Raw genomic sequence first — 19,544 nt, 5'->3', positions numbered from 1 at the left:
AGCCAACCCGACATATTTTAGTAGCTAACCATTGGACAATCCCTCTGTACACACATCCCCAAGCTCAAATTAATATATATGCATGCCCATGGGGGAACTCGAAGAGGTAAAGTGCCCGGTCACATCTTGCGACAGAGAGTCAACAGAGTATCGAGTCTCAACTTGGAGCAAGTGGTGGCAAGCCACTACGTCTACCCAGGGAAACTCGTGTCTCTGATAATTCAAATACATAAGTCATATGAATATTTCAATCATAATTCATCAATATCTACACCATTCTCAATTATGTCTCATTCATCACAAATCTTATCATCAATAACATAACCATCATCTTCAATCACATTCGTCATCCCACATCACTGTAATCAACCGGAATCATCACTATACCTCAATCATGCTTAATCATTATACTCTCTCTAAATTTCAAAATCATCATCAGAGCTCAATCAAAACCAATTGTCACTAACCACATCTCAATTTCAAGTATAACCTTCAAACATCTTACCGAACTTACTTCCAAGTTAAACATCACACAATTATCATCATATTCCTTAAAATAACTCTCTTTCTCTCAATTCCAATGTTTAATTTCATTAAAACCTCAAACTCACTCTCCTATTCCCGACCCTTGAATTTATAATTAATTTACTTTTTAAAATATTTAGCTAGTTAATCAAATCTTTTTTCGTTGTTATTAAAAACAAAATAAGTTAAAATCACAAATCCACCAAATCATAAAAATTCGATTCTCTTTAAAGTCCTTAAAAGTATTCAGGCTTATCTCTTTTGATAATTAACTCAAACCAAACTCATTTTCGAAATCATAACCAAATTTTCTTCAAATTCTTAGAAAAATTCATGCAGCACTTCTCCTAAAAATCGGAGTTTACCACCTATCACGGGTTCCCTCTTTTCAACCTCAACTCAACAAAACCAGCATTTCAAGTTAACGTTTTCAAATTCGTCATTCAAGACCAATTATTATTTATTTCAATCAAAGAAAACCAAAATCAACATATTCAATCCATTTCACCAGAAATTCAAAAATCAACCAATTCACCAACAAACATAACCTTTCAATCATAGCAAAACAATCATTTACATCACAGACATTCATCCATTTGCATTAATTCACTAAACTCATAACGTATTCAAGCCTAAAATATTTTTAATTTTAAAAACAATCCCCTACCTCGAGGAATCAAGTCTGCAGTGACTTTAACGTGATAAATTCCTTTTCCCTTGGCCCGCAACAGCGGCGGCTACATCCATAGCTCTGCTTACTTCTATAACAACAGAAACAAATTTAATTGCAACATGCAACTTCGATAACTCAATCCTAAATCATCAATGTCGCAAAATTCTTAATAAAATATAATGGAATACTAATGACGAGGGTTTTCAAGCAGGAAAACTTACTGCAACAAAGAAACAGAGTAGCAACGACCTCTAAACCGATATGACGGCAGCTCCGGCAGCTACCTCTAGTGACGACGGCTACCAGAAGCTCTGGCGGTGGATTTTCGATGACCAGAGACACAGCGACACGGCTGTAACGGAAATCAATGACAACAATATTCCAGAAGTTAAAGAAAATGGAAATTACAGGGAAGAACGCCCTTAGTAGCAGTGGATCCCAGCGAGGCAACACTATTTTCCGGCGAAAGAGGCGCGGTGGTGCGGCTAGTTTCTCCTCCAACAGCAGCGGTTTCCCCTCAACTTCGCTGGTGGTGACGGCAACAAGCCTGGCTTCAATGGCGGTAGAAGCAGCAAGAACGAGCTCCTCTTCCTTGTGCATCAATGACGACAACGGTGAAGATCCCTCCAGCGGCGGCGTGTAGTTTCTGATGGCAACATGGACCCCGCGAAGACGACGATGGACGCGACAACAGCTCCCTCTCCTTTCTCCTCAATCGCTTTCCGTCATAGCTCTCCCTCTCTCTTCGCGGTTCTTTCTCTTGCATTTCTGGCTTCCTAACGGCACGGCAATGCGACATCGGCGGCAAACCCAGCGGTGCCGGTGCGACTCCTTCCTCTCTTCCTTCTCCTTCTTCTCCTTTTCTCCACTTCGCTCACTCTCTCCCTCTGTTTCTTTCTTCAATTCTTTCTTTGTGGTTTCAGAGAGTGTGAAGGTGTGTGTTTGGGGGAAGGGGTAGGGTGAGTGGCGGTGAGTGGCAGTGAGTGTGGGTAGGGGTTAGGGTAAAAATAGAATTTTGTTTAGTTAGGATTTGGGTTGGATTTGAAAATTTTTAGTAAAATTGGAGTTTGATCATTTTAATAAAATTAAGGTATATTTTATTAATTTAAAATCTAATTTAATCTCTTAAAATTACTTTAAAAATATTATTTAATTATTAATTTGCTAATTGACTTTTAATCAAGTATTCTAATTTAAAATTAGAGATAATATAATTAATGATCTTTGTCTATAAAAAATTAAAGTATTAAATTCCTAAATCTTAATTATTTAAACTAAATCATATAAAATTCTTATTCTTTAATAGCTACTAAGCTTTATAAATTAAATATAGAAAAATACTCAATAATTTTAAAATCAGATAAAAACCTTAATTTATTTTAAACTAAATTTATCAAAACTTGCTTTAATTATCTTTCATAAAATAATTTCTAAAATTAAAGTCTTTAATAAATAAGTAAATTAAAATTTGCACATAATAAGATTTTTCAAAATTTTTGGGTCTTACAAGTTTTAACCAACTTTTATTAGATTTGACCAAATTTGCTAAATTAATTAAACCGATGATGAGCCTATCTGAATTGATGACCGAATTTTTGATTCGACCGACCATGTCGAACCAAGTTCGATAACTATGGTCTTTGGTGAGCTTTTATGTTTTGTTCTTTGTTTGGTCTTTGATCTTGTTTTGTTTTTATTTCTAGTATTTAGGTTTTTTTTATTTTCTGTTAGAAGAAAATAAATTTTGAAGTTTATTTCTCTCTTTTTATAAATGGTGATAATATTTTCTCTTTATGGGTATTATGGTTTTGATAGTACACTTTTTACTGGTGTAGGAAGAAGGACCTACGAGTAAAGCTTCTTAGTCATAGAAGCAAACGCTTTTGGTAAAATTTTTATTTTATGAAAATATTCTATGGAAACTAGCTTTTAAAAGATAATTTTTTTAAAAATTATAGCATTTATATTTGATAAATTAAATTAAAAATATTTTTTAATAAGCATATATAATAACAATTGTATTTGGTAAAATATTTTTTAAAATTTAAAAATACTATAATAAATATAAATAACAAGAGTAAATTTTGAAATTTATTAATATATGAGATTATATTAGACTTTTTAATTTTGATAAGTACAAGCTAATTTTAAAAAATTCACGTTAAAAACTTTAAAAATATTTTTCTGTTTTAAAATCTGTAAGCATAAATATATGTAGTGGCGGAGCTAGAAGAAAATTTTTTGGGGGTGAGAAAATTTTTAACATAAAAATTATATAATAGTATTTATATTGAAACAAAATATATCAATATAATTATCTTTTAAATTTTTTACTAATATAATAATAAATAAATAATTATAGAGATAAAGATTATAAAATACTTTAGAATGAGACTTTTCGAATTTTAAGTAACTTAAAATCTTTGAGTCTTAAAATACTATCAGGTATTAACATATTTTAATATTGTATAAGCTATATTCTTCTAAATATTAACATTATTCTTAAAAAATGCATCATTTTTTATTTTTTATAATTATAGTTGTAGAAAAATTGTAATATATATGATGTAAAATATGTAAAAAAAATATAATTAGAAAGATAAATATAAAAATTTATAATACTTATTAAATGTTTGAATGTTTTTTGCTAGAAAAATATATTCAATTAAAGAACTAATAAAATATAAAAGAATACTAACTTAAATAGATAAAAAAGTATTCTTTTTCTTCAAAGGAATATGATATGTTGGAAATTTTTAAAAATAAATGAGTAAATATAGATTGGGAGACTTGAATAGTATGACATAATGGTTAGTACTAAGCTAAAATGGTGTTTGATATTAAAATTTTGGAAGAATAAAATAAGACTATGGTCGTTGAATTGTCTACCATTATCAGATATTATTTCTCCTGAAATGCCATATCTACATATAATGTTCTTCCACAAGAAAGATCATACATTTTCGACTGTTATTCGCACTAGTGGTTGTGCCTCAATCCATTTTAAAAAATAATCTATTGAAACTAAAAGGAATTTTATCTGGCTTGTTGCCTTCAGGAATGGTCCGAGGGTATCTATTCCTCACTTATAGAACGGCCAGCTTACTTCAACACTGTGTAATTGCCCGATGGGTGTTCTTATGATTGTTGCGTGCTTCTGAGAATTATCACATCTTTGTACTTTACTTATGCAATCTCGCTTCAGCGTCGGCCAATAGTATCCTGTCCGAAGTATTTTGGCTGCTAAGCTTCGTCCTCCTACATGGTTTCCACATATACCTTAATGTGTTTTAGCCAAAACGATTTCAGCCTCATCCTTGCTGAGGCACTTTAGTAGCGGTTGTGAGAATCCTCACCTGTATAGATTGTTTCCAATGGTTGTGTAAAAACTTTTCCTTCATCGAAAAAGTCATGGATTTGTCTCTTCGACTGGAATAACTCCGTTATTAATGTAATTGTGAAAAAGAGTCTTCCAATCACTTGCCTGTGTGATACTTAATATGCATGTTAAATCTATACTAGGCTTTTCAAGTGTTAATTGTGATCATGTTGGTGCGTGTGTGCTTGCCCTTGTGGTAGCTACTTTAGATAAGACATTGGCTCGAGTGTTTTGTTCTCTATGCACATGAATAATTTCAAATTTGACAAATTTAGAAATGATATCCTTTGTCATGAGCCAATATTGTTCAAGCAAAAGAACTTGTACCTGGAAGCTTCTGTTAATCTGTTGTACAACCAAGAGGGAGTCATAATAAATCGTGAGCCGAGGTATCTAGGCGAGCTTTAGTCCTACCAGCAGAGCTTCGTATTATGCTTGATTGCTGCTTGCAGCAAAGAAGAACTGTAACGACTACTCAACTATCACCCTGTCTCCGTCTTTTAGCAATACTTCTGCTCCACTACCTTCTTGGTTTGATGCCCTATCTATATGTAACTTCCAATCCTGCTCCTGGAGTTGTTTGTTGGTAGTAAATTCAGAAATGAAATCTGCTAGTATTTGGGACTTCAAGGTTGGCCTTGACTGGTACTGAATATCAAATTTAGAGAGTTCAATGGACCATTTGATCAGTCTTCTGACTAACTCAGGCTTAGCTAAGATTTACCGCAGAGGTTGATCTATTCTGACGATTATTGTGTGACTTTGGAAATAATGGTTTACTGATTTCTGATCTCTGGAGTATTGGAGGTGATGATAAGATAGTCTTTAGTTCCGTAAATGATCCTTCGCAGTCCTCAGTCCTCCTGAACTGTTTGCTTTTAGATATAGTTTGAGAAAAATGGTATAATCGGTTTGCTATTGTTGGTAGGAATTGTGATAAGGCAACTACTCTCCCAGCTAATTATTGTACTTCTTTTATGGTTCTCAGGCTTGTTATGTTGAGTATGACATTGCATTTTTCAGGGTTTGCTTCGATTCACGATAAGTCAGCATGAATCCGAGGAACTTACCTCCTTGTACCCCAAATGCACATTTCTCCGGGTTTAGCCTCATGTTATATGCTCGGATTTGACTAAAGATTTCTAACAGGTCGGCGCAATGAGAACCCTGCGCGGATGTCTTTGCAACCATATCATCAACATAAACTTCCATATTCTATCATATTTGTTGTCGGAACACCTTGTCCATTAATCGTTAATATGTGGCACCTGCATTCTTTAAACTAAATGGCATTACTGTATAATAAAAATTACCAGAATATGCATCTGTGAAACTCAAGCTATTAAAATCGGAAGCATTATCAACCAATTTGTTAATGCAAGGTAATGGGTAAGCATCTTTAAGGCAAGCTTTATTAAGATTTGTAAAGTCAACGCACATGCGCTATTTATCTGAGTTTTTCTTACCATTACCACATTTGATAACTATGTTGTGAATCGTATTTCCTTGATGAATCCAACAAGTAGTTTCTTGGTTTCCTCAAGAGATGCCGTCATTTTTTCCGTTCCAAGGTTTTGCTTTTTCTATGCTATAGGTCGGGCTATTTTGTCAATTGCCAATTTGTGACAAATAATGTCGGGGTCAATCTTTGGCATGTCGGCAAGGTCCATACGAACAGATCGGCATTGTCTCGCAATATGGTTGTTAGTCGCAACTGTTCTTCACCTGTAAGGGCACCTCCTATATATGTGAATTGGTGTTCGTTGTTAGTTAAAGTTACCTTCTGAAGGTTGTCAATGGACTGAGGTCTTTCACAGAAATCCTCTCTGGGATCAAGTTAGGATAATAAGGGCAACTCTTTCGAGTTATACACTGCTTGCATGCGTGTTGGTGGCATCGCCTTTGCTGAGTTTTGCTTTAAGCTTGCGTTATAACATTACCGAGCTTCTTGATGGTCGGTGTGCATTATTGCCACTAATTTTTTCTACACGTGAAATTTGACCCACAAATGTAAAATAGACACTTTTTCTCCGAAAGCATTCAAAGCAGGTCGTCCAAGAATAATATTATATGGACTAGGACAATCTACTATGAGATACTAGATGTCGAGAGTTTTGACAAAGGATTTCCCCCCATCATAGTCTTTAGCCAGGTATGTCCAAGTATAGGAACTCTTTCCCCATCATATGTCGGCACTACTACTTGGGTCTAACAAGACTTTTCTTACCAACAAGTCACCAGTCTGGATAGAAATTACCACCGAATCATCAAGGTCTGGACTCGAAGAACGATAGTCGGATTGGGCGAAGGCAATCGCTGTTTTTGCCGTATCTTCCTTCGCTGAATGGGTTGTTCCTTCAATTGCTAGCATTATCCGATAACTTCGCTTTCGAGCCGAGTTTGTTGCTCCTCCTCCTGCGAAGCCTCATGAAATACATTTTATGATTCCTCTTAGTTGGTTGGATTTTGTCCATTTACCTTTGTCTTTTTCTATTGAGGTTTGGGGGTGGTCTTCTCGGGCCGGGTTGTGTTCCTTATGTATCCAGCCTTCTACGTATTTGTCCAAGAGACCTTGTCGGGATAGTCATTCGAGTAGATCTCTGGCTATTACACACTCATCTATTGTGTGGCCGAACTTCTGGTGAAAAGCACAATGCTTAGTTTTATCAACGAACCTCTGATCTTGATAATTTTCTGCTCTTCTTGGAGGCTTTATTATTTTGGCGTGGAGGATCTCTTTTATGATATCCTCCCTTTTGGTGTTAAATTGTCTATAAGTATCAAATTTTGGGGTGAGCTTGAATGGTTTCTTGGCATCCCTGTTTTGTGGAGTCTTGAGATTCTTTTCCTCCTCATGCCGAAGTGGTTGTTTGTCTGCCCTTTCGTGCTTTACGGAGCTCTTTAATCTCCATCTATCCAATGGCTTTTTCTCGGAACTCAGCTAGTGTTTTCAGTTTTGCTACTGCAATAGTTTCTTGAAATTTGCCAGGACGAAGTCCGCTCTTGATTGCAAGTAAGTGGACATCCAGACTAAGGTCCGGAATTTCCATGGTTGCTTTTGCAAATCGGGTCATGTAATCTTTGAGGCTTTCATGTTGTCCCTGCTTAATGGTGTTAAGATAGTCCGATCCATGAACATATATTTTTGATGCAGCAAAGTGGTTAGTGAGAGCCTCCACCAAATCTTCAAAATTGGAAATAGATCCTGTAGGCAACTTGGAAAACTAGAGTAAAGCAGCACCATCTAAAAAGGTAAGAAAAGATCAGCATAATATAAGGTCAGAAGCATTGTTAAAGAACATCATCGCCTAAAACTTAGTAATATGAATATGTGGATCTCTGAGCCCTTCATGTGCTTTGAGAGTGGTAGGCAAAGTGAAATTCTTTGGCATCTGAAATTGCATAATGTCTTCTGAGAAAAGGTTGGATATCATCTTCTTTTCTTTCGGAGGAACTGTTTCCTTTGGGTGAGCTTTTAACACCGGCTCGTTGTTGCATTTGGGGTCGCCCTTGTCTTTGTTTCCATTCTGGTTCTGCACAAGTAGGTTGTTCACCCTTTAGAGTTTTGCCTGAAGTTCCGCATTTTCCTTGAGTCGAACACCACCGGTAGGAACACTTGTAAAAGATACTCTGACACTTAAGTCAAAAATAGATCTTAATGATATGATAACAAATAATCAAAATGGGCAGAAAAGCTGTGTGTATATCATTGTTATTTGTTCGTTTATATAGATAAATAATTTAGTGGTTGGTTTAGAGTTTGGCCAAGATCTTCGTTTGGTTCGAAAATCTCGCTATTTGTGAATGTTAAGTGTAACAGTTTGCTGCTGACTGGTGCTCCGCGTGGCCGAGCTTTTCTCTTCTGTTGCCGAAGTGTCAGGTATGTTACCGTTTTCCCATAACCGAGCTATTGGGTACATATCATACCCTTTATCAACTGCTATTTATTTGGTGAATTCTATAGTGCCTATAACTCTATGATGCACGGACACTGACACGGGACACGACACGACACGGGACACGCCGACACACAAATTTTAAAATCTTACATGACACGGGGACATGCATATATATAAAATATAAAGTATTTTTTAGATAAATTGTAATGATATTTTGATATTTTATTGATATTAAAATATAAATTAAAATTTTTAATTATTTTTAAAGTCTTATTTTAATTATATCAAGTATTTAAAATATTTTTTGTTTTAATAAATAATAATATATACTATATTTAAATTTATTTTAAGAATATATATTAAGAATAAGACTGGACACGCGGACACGTGATGGTATTTAGGTGTGTCCAGGCATATCCGGAGAAGAATATTTTATTTTTTTATTAAGACACGGTTGGACACAGCAGACACGCGTGTCGAATGAGTGTCAGTGAGTGTCGTGTCCGAAATGTGCCCAACACGCGGACACGATAACTCAGCGAAGCGTCCCTGCTTCATAGCTATAACTTGGTGTCTAACTTTTGCCTAACTTATTTTTTATGGAAACTTTTGAATATTTAATAATTATTTATTTTTATACTTTTAAAATTAAATATTGATTTTTAATCCTCTTTGGTAAGTTAGGCAAACATTTTTAGGCGTCATAGCAATCACCTCTTTATTTATCACAAATCATATCAATTGAGTGAAGTTTTGTTCCAAAAGTTATTAGTATTTATTATCTTTTAAGATTAAATTAGTTTTTTTTTCCTTGAACGCTTCATCTTTATGTTTGGCAAATCTTCAACCCACGTTTACCAAAAACTACAAATTCTAGCCGTTGATCTTTTCACGTTGGACTGAACTTTATATTCTATGTACCAATTATGTCCTTCATATTCATATGTTTATTATTTTTTTATAATATTTTTTTTCTAATACTCTCTTATATATATTATTATTTTTTATAAAATTTCTGATTTTTTTATATGAATTTTTTTATGTTATTGTTATTTTTTTGTATGGAATATTTTTTTTATTTTGTATTATAATTTTATTAATCTTATTAGAGTATTAAAAAATACTGAGAGTACTAAAAAAAATATTAAAATTTATTTAAATATTTAAAATAAAATTATAAGATAACATAAAATAATTATTTAAATTCATGTCCTTTTCTATAATTTTTCATTTAAGAGTGATTTTGAATAATGTAATCCAAATAATATTTAGTTTACTATAACTCATTTTAAATAAAAATTACCAAACATAAATCATGTTAATACCAACTCACTTTTGATAAATTAATTTTACAAAATCAATTTTATACAAACCTCCCTTTCCAAAGGGTAATTCAAACACACACCTAATAGTTACTTTTCTCTTGTTATAAACAGCCACAGGTCCAACCAATAGAAACTTTCCACGGGCAGTTGTAAGTTTTCATGACTCCACCTTAAGGTTCACACCAACTCCTTACTCCTTGTCATCATCCCCTTCCGATAGTGAAAAACACAGAAAAAGTCAAAGATCGGAGAAGACGACGATTTGAAGTAGCACAAGCTCCTCCATTTCTATTAGAAAACAAATCTTTTCTATCCAGATTGAAACCCTAACACGAGAATGGAGTGTATTGGTAGGACTTCCAATGGAGAGAGCAGCGTAGCTCGGTTCCCATTGTCACCATCGAGCTCTTTGGTCATTCAGAAAGGAGATATCACCAAATGGTCCATCGATGGTTCCTCCGATGCAATAGTATCTTCACTATCTTCCCATCTTTCTTCGTGTTCGTCAATGAACCGAGAATATACAATCTTTTATTTTTTCTGAAAAAAAAAAGTCCATCTTGTTTTCAGGTAAATCCTGCAAATGAGAGAATGCTTGGCGGTGGTGGTGCAGATGGCGGTAACTAACTTTATTTTGTATCAACACTGATGGTGATAAACTGAAAATTTGATTTTTTATTTTTATTTTTATTTTGAATTTCAGCGATACATATGGCTGCTGGTCCTGAACTTGTTCAAGCATGTTATAGTGTTCCAGAGGTGAGGCCTGGAATTCGGTGCCCAACTGGGGAGGCAAGGATCACACCGTGAGTTTCTGTTAGTTTTCAAAATTACTTACTATCTTTGTGATGATAAGGTTGTAATCTGAAGTTGCTTGTTATGCAGTGGTTTTAGATTGCCTGCTTCTCATGTTGTTCATACGGTTGGACCAATCTACAATTCTAATAGTAATCCTGCTGCTTCTCTTTCAAGCGCTTATAGGTAGCTTCACATTGTGTTTGTGTTTACTTACTCCATTTGGTGTGTGTTTGTTTATTATTATTACTCACTTTGTTTTGCAGGAACAGTTTGAGGGTTGCTAAGGATAAAAACATTCAGTATATAGCATTCCCAGCTATATCATGTGGTGTCTTTGGGTAAGTTACTTCACTCACAAATATGAATGGTCATTATTAGGTGCTCAATCTCATAGATTTAGGTTATTAATAATGATTAATTATTGATGATCACAAAGAATTAATGGTTGGTGGGGAAGTTTATGTTGTAATTCTTTGGAAAAAGTCCCTTTTTTCCCCTGAAGCTAGCAGTGAAAATCTGATATTTATGCTTCTAGTTCTTTTATGAGGAAACTCTTCAGTTTCTTTTGGATATCCATAATTGTTTTTTGAAATAAGAATATGTGACAAGTTCATCACTATTATTACATAAGACTAAAATGCTGTATTATTTCAGATATCCTTATGATGAGGCTGCCACGGTAGCGATTTCTGTCGTCAGGGAGTTTCGAAATGAGTTTAAGGAGGTATTCCATTTCAAAATAGCAATTTCAAAGCCAGGAGCTTATGCTTTTTGCATTGCATAAAATGAGATCTTTTACTATATTTTTGGTATCCAGATTCATTATGTATTTACTGTTCAATATTTTGTTGCAGATCCACTTTGTTCTGTTCTTGCAAGATATTTATCAAGTCTGGGTAAATAAAGCAAATGATCTGATGAAAAATTAGCACCGTAGAATCATCGAGAGTCAACTATTTCAATGGCTGTATGTTAGAATAATTAAGCGTAATTGTCCATGCACTGTAATCATTAGATGTTCATGATGCTTCTGTTCTATGAAAAATCATAGCCTTTTCTTTTTGGGTTTGATAATTGCTACTAATGTGACCTTTTTTCCCCCTTGCTGTGGATCTGATTATAATGAATATTATATAGTGCCTCTATCAATTATCATGCTTGTTTCATCACTTTGAGAGTCATGAGAGACCTTGCATTCAGTTAATCAGTTCCTTGTGAAAACTCCATTATTGGGGTTGCTCCCGAGTAATATGATTTATTAATTTTGCTTGCTTTTTATATCTCAAGTTACATAATTCCCCTTTGAATAGTTTGTATTGATGAAATGAAATTTTTAATGGATTGTGTTGTACCAAAATAATAAAATTTTGTCGGTTTTTTTAAGGATTCTATTGTCTTTTGTGTGAATGAAGAGTAACTAGATGGTAGGAGTATATATAAGGTTAATTTTTTTTGGATATTGGATAAAAATTGGTGTAATTTTTTAATATTGGAAGTTATGGTGTTTTAAAAAATTTTGGGGGTTATAGAATTCCCAGAGTACGAATTGTCAGATCAATTTTTTTTTTTTAATTTATAAAGACAATACACAGACTGCGTATTGTATTGTTTTAATATTAAATTACAATACATTGACTGCGTATTGTATTATTTTAATATTAAATTACAATACACAGTCTGCGTATTATCAGTACAATACGTGTTCTGTGTATTGTGTTTGTCCAGAACAGCGCCCCAAAATATTGTAAAGCTCTTTTTTGTAACATAAAACTCTCTTCACTCTTCACTATTTTTTTATACTAATAGAGATTGAACTGCCTAACCCTAAATATGTAACCCTAAATGGGCCTATTTTTTAGATTTTAATTATAAAACTTAAATACTTTTAGACCACAGTTATATTTTTAATTATAATTTATAAAAGAAAATAAAAGTTTAGTTTTTAGTTGTTAGTAAAAAATTGGTATTCAACTTTAAACTTGAATCTCTATAAATTCCAATTCTATGTATCTTAAATTATTGTTGTAGTTTTATAATTTTTATTAAAACAAATGAATTAATTTATAATTAATATTATATAATATTAGTTAAAAAACACAAGATTGACTATTTACTCTAATTAACTACCAAACATAGTGAAATTAAGAATAAATAATTTTTACATATATTGTTACGTCAATAAAAAGAATTTGATTTTCATACAATATTAATATAAAAATTGTATACAAATAACTAATTGTGTATTACGATATTTTTAAATTTTATATTTAAAAAATTATCTATGTATCCGAGTGGATAACTGCATCAAACTCTTTACGGTATCAATTTATTAAAATTAAATTCCAATAAAAGCAATTATTGATTATAATTATGACATGAATAAGACCCAGTTTGAATAAACAACTTAATTAAGTTATTTTTGAAGAAATAGCTTAAACAATAAATATTTATATTAAAAGTAGTTTATAAATAAGTTATTTTGTGTTTGATTTTTTAGTTCTAAAAGTACTTATTTTAAGAGAAAAATGATAAAAAAAATTTTATTATAAAAAAAATCATTTTTTTAACTTTTCTTTAAACACCAAAATAGCATTTTAAAAAGTTGTAATTTTGCTTTGAAAATAGTATCAAATTTTTTTTGGTAACTAAAATAGTATCAGATATTAATACTATACCTTTTCAAAAGTTAAAAATTAAAATAAATTACTTATGGAGCTATTCAAAAGCGTATAAAAGAACATCTGATTTCATAAGTTTTATTCCTTATATCAATTATATCAACCATTTTTTTAATGTGTGTTTTGCCCATTACGATTTTTCGTACAAGAATTCAAAATAAGCTTAAGAATATCTGAATACCAGTAACATCAAGAGGTGAGCATCAGTGTCAGTGAGTGACAATTTTTTCGGATCAAATTTTTTGTTTCTTTGAGCTTAAATTAAATTAATAATTAATTAATGAATTAAATATAAAAGAAATCAACAACAAAATCCAGTGTGCATCGCAAAACCAATAGTTAATTTAGTAAAGTTTCAAATGAACAAGCGTTTATTACTTAATTACTAATTACCCTTTCTCCTAAATTTGGACCCTTCTCTTTCTCTCCCTCTTCCTCTTCCTCTTCTGCAACTTGAACAAACACGTGCCGCGTTAAAATTCAAGTTCATTTCCATTTTTCACTCAACTAACGTAACAACAGCGACGAATCAAAACCTCTTTTTGCTTCTTCCATTTCAATGCCACCTTCCTTCAATTTCCCTTCTTTCCGATTATCGTTCGGTTTGGTTTTTCACTTCCATAACCACATTTTCTCGAAGCTTTTCTCGGTGATTACCCCTGAGCGCGCTTGTTCATGCTCTTAACTTCCATGACCCAGAATCGCGGATTCTCCGTAATCGTTGGATCAGATAGCTTCTCTACCAATTCGCAGGGCTTCACGCCGACACCAGCCTCCATTTAGTTTCATTCCTCGCTTTTTTCTCCCTTCTGTAAGTGATTTTTGCATGAACTTATCATTTTGTTTTCTGGGTTGGGCTCATCTTGTGGATTGCACTCTACCTGTTTGCTACATTGTCTTCTTCTTTTGATCCGTCTTTTTCGTTCATTTCTGTTATTTATTGTGGTTTGATTGTGATTGCATTTTGTGTTTTTGTAATTTGTTTAGAGAAAAAAAGAGAAGATGGGTGAGGGAGAACAATTTCAGCTGGGAACTGTTGGTGCATTGTCACTATCTGTGGTGTCGTCGGTATCGATTGTGATTTGCAATAAGGCGCTTATGAGCACATTACATTTCATTTTTGGTAAGTTCCTCAGGCATTGACTATATAGAGGCTGATATTGTTTTGTATTTATTTTGTACCTCTTGTCCTTTTTGTTTTTTGTGCTGAACAATGATTACAAGTGTGTTCTTTCCATTTATTTGCTTTTCTTTTTCAAAGGGTTCTTTTGATAATTTCATGGTGGTGGTAGATAAGCCTTAGGATTAGTTTGGAATAAGATGGGCTAACTTGAGCTCTTGTTTCATCCATAGATGCATTAGAGCTTTAAAAGTATTAGTTTTTGGGAGCTTTGCCCTCCCATTTGTTATTTATCTCTTTTGTGTGAAGTACTGAAGTGGCTCCATGCTTGCTGCTACGCCATTGGACTGCACCATTTGGCGACAGCTTGTTCTAGTACTATATTGGTGATTGAGATGGAGTTTGGAAATAAGCAAAGAATTTGTGATTTGTCCATCTAATATCGCTAGAAGTACATAGTGGAGATTGGATTTATCAGACATCTTTGTTCACTTGTCCTAGTCCTTTGTGTTTTGGATTTCTGTTTTAACAGATTCTGTTCTTGGGGTGAGAGGCAGATTATCAGTATCTGCCTCCCTTGTTGCAATTTAAAAATATTTCATCGTACTTAAGTCAAGGAATTATCCTACCCATGCAAATTCGGTGCGGTCAACTTATATGTTGATATTATGGGAAGCATCCAATGGGTACAAATCACTTTGCATCTTCTAATTCCTTACACGGTTCATAAATTTTGTCAATATTCAGTCCAACTGATCAAGGAAACTATAATGCTTTATAGTTGGTGTGACATGCGATATGCTAACATCCTTTTGTTATTATTGTTCAATTTAATTCTCAGTTTGCCCTTTTTTGTGTGGTATGTCCTGCTGTTAAGAATTTAATAAATATTCCTGGATTCCTATGCAGCTACAACTTTGACAAGTTGGCATCTGCTTGTCACATTTTGTTCTCTTCATGTGGCGCTAAAAATGAGATTGTTTGAACACAAGCCTTTTGACCAGAAAGCTGTTATGGGCTTCGGAATTCTAAATGGAATCTCAATAGGACTTTTAAATTTGAGCCTTGGATTCAATTCTGTTGGTTTCTTTCAGGTGGCTCTTTTATTTTCGGTCACAGACTCTCACTTCTGTTTTTCTCATGCAATATTTAGATTTTTGCTGTTATAGAAGTTTAATTTAGTTTTTATAATAAGCTCAGTCATATTTGCATTCAGATGACTAAGCTGGCAATCATTCCATGTACCATTCTTTTGGAGATCCTTTTTCTCGGGAAAAAATTCAGGTCTGTTTAGTATCACATCATTAATGGTATCTTATATTCTGGTTGCTTATAACTGTCATAGTGAACTTCGCCTTTGATGGTAATTACATTAGTTTTGAACTGTATTAACATTTCTTCTATTGCTATCATTGCAGTAAAAGAATTCAATTTTCCCTTGCCATTCTCCTTCTTGGTGTTGGGATTGCAACAGTCACTGATTTGCAGCTCAACGTTTTGGGCTCTTTCTTGTCTCTTCTAGCAGTGGTTACAACATGCGTTGCTCAGATTGTATCCTCAAAAGTTACATATTTCTTGGCGCTCAATTTTTTTATAGCTATGATATATCTTCATTAGCTATGCATATTCTTAACCTCATGAAAGTTTTCTTCATGACAATTATGCGATTATACTATGTAGAGAAAACACGTCGTGTTAGTTTGCAATTGGCTATGACAAGTTAGCTTTCTTCCCTGAGACCTGAGTTAATGCAGCTCCAATTTTCATGGTTTTTCTGCTTCTAAATCTGTATAACTTTACCCGCTGTGTTCTCCGATTTTACTAAACAACCATACATGTGTATATGCAGCATGTGCTTGCCTTGTCGCTTTCTTGTTTGTATTTTTTATTTTGATGGGCCATTGTCAATATTTTCATTTGAACATAAAACCTTGAGAACAAGGTGCTTTTTATTTTATAGGCACAAGGCAATTTTCGCATTTCTGTCTTGTTAAGATCTTAATTAGTCCCTTTCAGATGACAAATACAATCCAGAAGAAGTTTAAGGTTTCCTCTACCCAACTTTTGTATCAATCATGTCCATATCAATCAGCAGTCTTGTTGATATCTGGACCATATCTGGATAAACTTCTGACCAACCTTAGTGTGTTTTCATTCAATTATACAACACAAGTGACGGTGAGTTTCAAAACATTTTATGTGCTTACATCCAAATTGAACTTTCGTTATTGATGTATTTTTAACTGTTATTTGTTCATTGCAGGTTGTCATTATTCTTTCATGTGTTCTGTCTATTGTTGTAAATTTTAGTACATTTCTGGTAATTGGAAAGACATCACCAGTCACCTATCAGGTTCTTGGGCATCTGAAGACATGCCTTGTATTGGCATTTGGTTACATTATTGTCCGTGACCCATTCAACTGGAGAAACATTCTGGGGATTTTGGTGGCCATGGTTGGGATGGTTATGTATTCCTACAATTGCACACTTGAGAGTCAGCAAAAATCTAATGAATCTTCATCACAAGCATTACAGGTTTGATTTACTCAGAATAATCAATCATTTTTCATATGTTGTCTTTTATCTTTATCGTTCGCCTTAAGGATGTGTTTGTTAAGCCTCAATAGAGACTGGAGGTAGGTATATAAGAAAAACTATGTTTTTGTTCTTGTTTCTATTGTCCCTAGTTTTTTTAATAAACAGAAAATTAGACAAATTTTATCTTGGGACGAGGACATCTTGAATGGTTCTGTCTATCTCTCTGTCTCATTCTTCAAACAAGTTTATATTTTCTACTAATATCTTTGTATTTCTGTCCCAAGACTGATTTGTGACTCCTTTTCATCCTAATGTTTCCAGGTTAGAGAAGGCGCTGATTCTGATCCTCTACTTAGTGTGGAAAACGGGAATTCGGTATTCAACAAAAGGAGCCCTGTGTGGAGCAAAGAGAAAGACTAAGCATGCTTGTTGAGCTTTTTCTAAGTCTCCATAAAGAACAATATATGAGCCTATAAAGGAATTAAACTCTTTGATCAGAAAGTTCTTGCAAATTTAAGTTTCAAATACGTATAGGTCTTAGTTGTTTCATTGGTACTATTAGTTTACAATTTTATGCATAGGTAGCCAACATGCAATGTCTGTGGCCAGCATATAAACATGGCTCAATTTAGCAAATTTTGAATGGATGTTTTTCACATCATGCTACACATACATATAGATAATCCAATTTTTGCGTCATTGGGTTGATTGTGTTCATATAGTTAATGAAGTTTTTGCTGGGTGCATTGCTCTTATAGCTCTTACAATGATCTAACAACCTTTGATTAGTTAATCACCTCTGACCTGTGACCTCTTAATGGTTTGAGCATCAGAGCGATACATAAAGAAACAAGACATGATCTACCTTTTTTTTTTTTTTTTGAGTTTGCTACGTTTTATTTGCTGCCGAATTTGTAGGATTAACAGGATCTCCCCTCTTGTTTAAATGCATTTCATCTTTCTTTCTTTTTTAATTTAATTTTATTTTTCTTTGCTGTATTTTCTGGTTTTAAGATTTTACAAAATAATATTAAAACAGAACCAAAGTTGCATTGTGTCTCATTATTTATTTATTTTGCAAAATTCTATAAAAATAAGACATAAGTACTAAATCTATTATACCGTATATACCTACTTGAATTTTACTGTTTATATATGAATTATGAAATATGGTTCTAGAACAAAATCAATTCTATATTTTTAAAATATGGTTCCAGAACAATTATTAATAAACAACCATATTACTTTCATACTATAAAATAATTACCAAATAAATTATTCGTATAGAATATATATTTAAATATAAAATATATATATATTAAAATTGAATTAAATAACATATATTTATATACAAATATATTATAGTTGATTTATTACGTACACATAATACTTTTTATTAGTAAGACATAAGTACTATATTAAAAAAAGACCAAGGTGGATTATATTTTAAACTAAAAAGTTGGCCAAGGCAGAAAGTGACAGTTCAACTTGAGGTCAACTCGAAATGTCTAAGCTAGCCTAACTATCATACAAAACTTTGTTATAATCTCATGTAAGCATTTAAAATCATTATTTTAATATTTAATAGTTTTAAATGAAATATTTGTTAACATATTAAATAAAAAAATATTGAGAATATAAAAATTTGAATTTTTCAGTAACTATGTTATGTATTTATTGAAGGAAATACTTAAAAAATTATTCTGGATATTCTCTTAACAAATACTTTTAGCAGGCTCAAATGAGAACAATACTCATTTGATATGTTCTCCTACAATTGTACCCATTTAACTACCAAAAACAATGCAATGGCAATAAACCAGGTGAAAGCCCATTTAATAAAATAGCTCGACTATTAACACATTTAATAGTACAATCATTTTCATATTAAAAATTGACTTCGAAAGAGGATATGTACCAAACCGAAGTTCGTTTTGATCTGGGTTTGACTCTGCTAATGCAATGGAATATTGGAATGGAACCCCCCATTAATCATGCCACTCGCCAAACCCCACTCTTTTATTTTGGCTAGGCGTCCATCCATTGGTCATTTTGCCCTTTTTCTTGAGAATTAGTTAATAACATTCATTGATTACTCGTAAATTAATTAGTAGCTTTTTTTATTTTCAATTTTTAATTTACAACATTTAATATAATAAAAATACCCTGAAACATAAAAAAAAAAATTGTCAATTTCATTTTTCTTTTTTGCTTTCTTAAAAGGGTATGTTCGTAATTGATGAGTATTTTATTTTTTATTTTTTTATTAGATTATTATATGATGTTATTTCTATAGCAGAGCGTTGGAAGTCTTTCATTTCTTTTATTTGTCTCATATATAGACACTTATATATTTTTTTTATTTTATAAATGGAATTATCTGATTTTTTTTTTAAAAAAAAGGTATGCTCGCAATACACAATTACAGAGAATAAAATATTTTTCAAATTTCTCTTACTTAATTGTCACATTTTCTCTCCTATATAATACATTAATACTAATACTATTTATTTATTTCAATAATGTTATTAAGTTAGAATGTAATTAAAAATATTAATGCTACCTAAATTCTTTACATGAACAATTATTTGTAAAAAGAAAAATAATT

At 32.6% G+C, this 19,544-nt stretch overlaps 2 protein-coding genes across 3 annotated transcripts; both read left to right on the top strand.

Moving 5' to 3' along the window:
• Nucleotides 1-9,887: 9,887 nt before the first annotated feature.
• On the top strand, nucleotides 9,888-11,768 carry LOC107624347 (uncharacterized). 2 transcript variants are annotated; one of them, XM_016326848.3, is made up of 7 exons: nucleotides 9,888-10,270; nucleotides 10,372-10,420; nucleotides 10,505-10,607; nucleotides 10,687-10,782; nucleotides 10,863-10,937; nucleotides 11,254-11,323; nucleotides 11,454-11,768. In XM_016326848.3, exons 1-7 carry the CDS (start codon nucleotides 10,139-10,141, stop codon nucleotides 11,526-11,528), a joined length of 600 nt encoding a protein of 199 aa, XP_016182334.1. In that variant the 5' UTR covers nucleotides 9,888-10,138; the 3' UTR covers nucleotides 11,529-11,768. The 2 variants fall into 2 exon arrangements, with proteins under 2 accessions (XP_016182334.1, XP_016182335.1); XM_016326849.3 differs by having other exon boundaries at nucleotides 9,937-10,270; nucleotides 10,869-10,937.
• A 1,721-nt stretch (nucleotides 11,769-13,489) lies between these two features.
• Nucleotides 13,490-17,635, top strand: LOC107624349 (UDP-xylose transporter 3). The gene is made up of 8 exons (XM_016326850.3): nucleotides 13,490-14,088; nucleotides 14,265-14,400; nucleotides 15,307-15,491; nucleotides 15,614-15,681; nucleotides 15,816-15,948; nucleotides 16,414-16,575; nucleotides 16,661-16,933; nucleotides 17,258-17,635. Exons 2-8 carry the CDS (start codon nucleotides 14,280-14,282, stop codon nucleotides 17,354-17,356), a joined length of 1,041 nt encoding a protein of 346 aa, XP_016182336.1. The 5' UTR covers nucleotides 13,490-14,088; nucleotides 14,265-14,279; the 3' UTR covers nucleotides 17,357-17,635.
• The last annotated feature ends 1,909 nt before the right edge of the window (nucleotides 17,636-19,544 follow it).

This window comes from Arachis ipaensis, chromosome B10 (assembly GCF_059453495.1).
Source record: "Arachis ipaensis isolate K30076 ecotype BB chromosome B10, ASM5945349v1, whole genome shotgun sequence".
NCBI lineage: Eukaryota > Viridiplantae > Streptophyta > Magnoliopsida > Fabales > Fabaceae > Arachis > Arachis ipaensis.
This window is presented reverse-complemented; position numbering and strand designations above follow the sequence as displayed.

What these genes read in the sequence shown, in the direction of transcription:
- LOC107624349 (XM_016326850.3), top strand. Translation starts at nt 14,280, where the DNA reads ATGGGTGAGGGAGAACAATTTCAGCTGGGAACTGTTGGTGCATTGTCA. An exon ending in CAACATGCGTTGCTCAGATT is followed by an intron (nt 15,949 to 16,413) that starts GTATCCTCAAAA and finishes AGTCCCTTTCAG; the next exon opens with ATGACAAATACAATCCAGAA. An exon ending in ATTATACAACACAAGTGACG is followed by an intron (nt 16,576 to 16,660) that starts GTGAGTTTCAAA and finishes TGTTCATTGCAG; the next exon opens with GTTGTCATTATTCTTTCATG.
- LOC107624347 (XM_016326848.3), top strand. Translation starts at nt 10,139, where the DNA reads ATGGAGTGTATTGGTAGGACTTCCAATGGAGAGAGCAGCGTAGCTCGG. An exon ending in CGGTGGTGGTGCAGATGGCG is followed by an intron (nt 10,421 to 10,504) that starts GTAACTAACTTT and finishes TTTGAATTTCAG; the next exon opens with CGATACATATGGCTGCTGGT. An exon ending in GGGGAGGCAAGGATCACACC is followed by an intron (nt 10,608 to 10,686) that starts GTGAGTTTCTGT and finishes CTTGTTATGCAG; the next exon opens with TGGTTTTAGATTGCCTGCTT.